Source organism: Pelmatolapia mariae, linkage group LG3_W (assembly GCF_036321145.2).
Source record: "Pelmatolapia mariae isolate MD_Pm_ZW linkage group LG3_W, Pm_UMD_F_2, whole genome shotgun sequence".
In the NCBI taxonomy this organism is placed as follows: Eukaryota; Metazoa; Chordata; class Actinopteri; order Cichliformes; family Cichlidae; genus Pelmatolapia; species Pelmatolapia mariae.
Window position 1 is genome coordinate 64546429 of NC_086229.1, and position 4381 is coordinate 64550809.

Below are 4381 nucleotides of genomic sequence, written 5' to 3' on the forward strand. Positions count from 1 at the left end.
CTGCAGTTTTCTCCTGAACGGCAGGCGTCACCACTTAGATAAAAACTCTGCATCAGCTCTTTTATTCCAGTAGAAAAAGTCAAGACAGGAAGTAGAACTCAGTTTTTTGTTTTTGCCTTCTTTGTTTCTTTTAATTTATTTCTCGTCTCAAGCTGTTGCGGCCTCTCCATGACTATAATATATTATAAAATATAGATATAATTGAAAACTATCCAAAATAAAAAATAAAAATGAAATGATAGTACACTCTGTCTCCAAGCAACGGATGTGACGTCCGCTAATGTTTGGGTAGTGTTAGCTATCTAGGCTGCGGAAATGTGTCGCCGAACATCTTTTTTGTTTTTCTCCACTTTTCTGTTTGTCGATCTCTTCGTGTTTGTCTCTGCAGGTGAGATTTAACTATGAGAACCCAAAATCAGTTTCGCTCTGACATAAAAACTAAGATGGAGTTTTTATGTAACCCGGTAACGAGTCACAGTACGAAATTCAGGTTTCAAATATCACCTGAGAAAATCCCCAATAATCCTGAATTCACCATCCATGATGGCAGCAGTGCCTGTAAACATTAGTAAAAGCTTTAAAATCTTGTTACGCTTATTTAACCTCAGAGGTCTGATGGAGGTTGTACTGTGACGTCTCTCCTGAGCTAACTTCCTTCCAGTACGAGTCATAAAAGAAAAGAAAACACTATTTATGTTGCTTCTAGCTAAGTGGAGTCCATGGATGTGGACGGACACCAACGACCTGTTACATGTTGGAGATCTCACTGATTTGATTTCTCACTGATTTGTTATTCTGTTGGTTTTCCATCTGTAACTAGCCATACAGCACGATGCTAACACAATAGCACAAAAGTGAAAGTACAGATTACACGTTTTGGGTTTGATACTGTTTGTGTGCACTGCCTCATTTTGTATTTCTTTTTGAAAGTAATTCTGACTAAGAAGCAGAAATTGCTGACTTCCCATTTCGGATGGAAGAAGCTACTGATCTGCACTGCTACTGTTTGTGAATTGTTAAATACGCTGCACTCTGAGAACTTGGTCTTGTACTGCAGAGTTCAACATATCGAGGGTGTCTTTGTGTTATTTAGACTCATGTACCTAAATACTGTTGATCAGATAGACAAGTAGCATTTTCCTTGTGTGGTCATGAAACAGTCGCCCAAAACTACTCAAGGATGCACTTACATGTTCACATGAAACAGATGTGTTGGCAACATCAAAGCAGTCACAGTGATTAGTGTAACAGCAGCTGATTGTGCAAAGGAAAGATAAACTATATAATGTTATTAAAAATATGAAGAGGTTATGCATAAAATCTGCTGTAGATAATCAGCAGATGTGGAGGAAAGGCTCTGTACTGTCTTTCAGTGTAAAACGTGCTGTATAAATGTGTGCACGTTTTGGTCAGTGAGACTGGAGAAGAGCTGTTAATAAAATGGATCCTATTTAAAGGAATCAAGAAAAGCTCACAAACACTTATTGTGTGAGTTTTAATTCCACAGTTTATCAGTAAGACACATGAATATGATGGATTATAGTTGAGGCTGGTCTGCTACCTGGATGCTTATCTGTTCAAAGTTATTCAAGGAGTCAGAATATAATGTTGGACGTCTATTGACCCTGAAGGACACCATCCCCTCAAAAACAGCAACAGTTGTATCTAAGAATTTATATTGATTATAGGAATATTGATGATAATGCTGGACGATTGCTCAGTCAGTAAGTGGTTATTTCATAGCTGTTTAACTACACATCTGTAGTACAGAAAACCCGAAATTAACCCTGAAGTTAGCGGAGCATGAGGACATCTAGATTCTTTGTACTGAACATGCCTCGTTTGTCAGTGTCGTCTGTATCTCTCCAGAGCCTTACAAATGAACCACAACGCAAGTTCTTGTGTGTGGTTGCACACATGTGCATGTGATTAATATCCTTCAGTGTTTAATCACTACAGCTCTGCTCAGCAGATGGTGGCATCACCTCTGAATAGAGGCAGCTGCTGCAGCAAAGCAGTGGCATCTGAAGCTGCCACTGCTTTGCTGCTTTTATGCTTCAGTGCAGTAATATGAAGGCAGGCGGACGGCTCATCTACCTGCACAGTGTTTGATGTTGATGGAGGCAGTGTATGTGGTACAACCGGTCTGTGGGCAAATCTTCCTTGTGCTGTTTGTTGATCTTCAGCCAACCACAGAGAAGAGTCGAGTTATAACACACAAAGAGCTGAAGTGAAAACATTGAGTGTCCACTGCAGCCACTCTGTGCTTTTCATGCTGTGTTTCTTTTAACAACGATGATTTATTTTGATCTTCTGTTCCTGATGAACTCCCAGTAGCTCCAATACTTGTGCTTACCTTTAATCAGCCAATCAGTATTGACCCAACCCAAAGGTCATCCTCGTCCATTGATGTGCAGTTGGGATTTTAAAGCATGTTTGCATTTGCTGTCCAAACAGAAACACGTACCCAGACGGGAACATTGTGTCTGAGCCCAAACACTGAAAGACAGAAATATGTTCAGACTGTAGCTTAAAGTTTCTGTTTCACCAGTAACATGAAATCTCAATTAGCTCCTTATTTATTGTAGGTAGGTAACAAAGTGAGACATCCTTCTATTATAACAACTTTTAAAGCAGCGCAGGTGAAAAATTAGGTTGCCTGGTGTAGTGAGTCATTGTATTTTGACCTTTAACCTCTCTGTGTTGTTTCCTCTTTCAGATCAGAAAAACATCACAGCTACACCTGGACAAAAGAACGTCACTTTGCCATGTCGAGCTCCAAACAACAACATCATTGTTGTTCTAGAGTGGAGCAGAGCTGACCTGGGAGAGAAATATGTGCTTCTGTTCCGGGATGAGCAGCTTGATCCAGAACAACAGCATCCATCTTTTAAGAACCGGGTGGAGCTGCTGGACAGACAGATGAAGAATGGAGACGTGTCTTTGATTCTGAAGAATGTGACGAGTACTGATAATGGGACATACGAGTGTCGTGTCATCCAGGGAGGAACTAAGCGTAGAAAGAGACGTGTTTTAGATGGTGACCCCATCAGCAGCATCAACCTGAGTGTTGTTGATCCTCCAGGTGAGTGAGTAGAGTTGAGTGTGTGTGTGATCAGAGGTGAAGCTGCTTCCTGGTTGTTGATGTTTGTTTCTAAAGATGTTGTTGATGAGACTTTGTAGAAAGCAGCTGGTCTGAGTGATGTGATCAGAGTGCAGTAGATAATGTCTGACAGCAGTTTGAAGAGGAAATGGATTCTGTTCTGTTCTTCACTCATCACCTACCTGACAGCTGACACCTCACACCTGTTTCTCACCTGCAGGTCAGACAGGAGGAGACACAGAGGATGGAGGGAAGGAGGCTGGAGGGAAGGAGGCTGGAGGGAAGGAAGCTGGAGGTGTTGTACTGATCGCTGGTCTGAGTGTTTCTGTTGTGCTTCTTGTTGCTGTTGTTGGTTTTTTGATCTACAGAAAACATAAACAACAGCAGAGTCAGGACTCATACCAGCCTCCTGTTGAATTTCAGCCTGTTTGAAATGTCAGCTTAACAGTGATTCTTGTGCTTTGCTTTCAGTCGTGTCACTGAAAACGTGGAAAGACAGAAATCAGTAATATTAAACATTTAGTAGGTACCTGTCAGACACGTCCAGATTTTACTTTTAATTTATATTTTACATCATTAAAGAGGACAAAGATGTTTGGAATATAAACAGTATTTCTCTGATATTACTCAGGATCCTTTGATCACATGTTGCTGGTATTTGACTCGTTTTAAATGCAATTAAATTAAAATGAAACCAAAGAAAAAACATTTCTATGTAGCTGCAGAGTCCAACATTTCCTCCCTTTGACCTGGAACGATTCAGCTTTATTGAACTTTACCTTCCATGAAGGACACTCTTCAGTCTGTTACTGTCCAGTTGTTACTTTCCTTTAAATAGTTTCCTGACAAAGATCCACATGTGTTAGTACTTAATATGTGTTTTGTTTGTTTGTTTGTTTGTTTTATTCCAACATTTCCTGTGGCTGTACTTTGTTTTTGTTCTTTTTTTAATCAGAAGCTCTGACTTCCTGAAACTGTTGATGCAGATTTTGTCACCTTGAGTCGATCCAAAATAAATATAACCACCTGTAAACTGTTTCTGCTTCTCATAATTACAGACCTGTCTCTCAGAGGTAGTGGATAATATATCAGAATCGTTGGACAATTGGTCAAATACATTATTCTGTATTCTTCCTCCCTATTACATTGATAAAACTGCCTGTTTTTTGATCAACTACCTGTACAGTGCAGGCTAACCTGGAGGTTAGCAGCTCACAATATGACCTCAAATTTGAACTAGTTCTAAAAAGGAATCCAGCTACCATCACCAGACACAAC

At 40.1% G+C, this 4381-nt stretch overlaps 1 protein-coding gene across 1 annotated transcript; it reads left to right on the forward strand.

The window, feature by feature from the left end:
• Positions 1–277: 277 nt before the first annotated feature.
• Positions 278–4122, forward strand: LOC134617829 (programmed cell death 1 ligand 1-like). Its single transcript, XM_063463026.1, has 3 exons — positions 278–388; positions 2720–3085; positions 3324–4122. Exons 1-3 carry the CDS (start codon positions 316–318, stop codon positions 3533–3535), a joined length of 651 nt encoding a protein of 216 aa, XP_063319096.1. The 5' UTR covers positions 278–315; the 3' UTR covers positions 3536–4122.
• Positions 4123–4381: the final 259 nt, after the last annotated feature.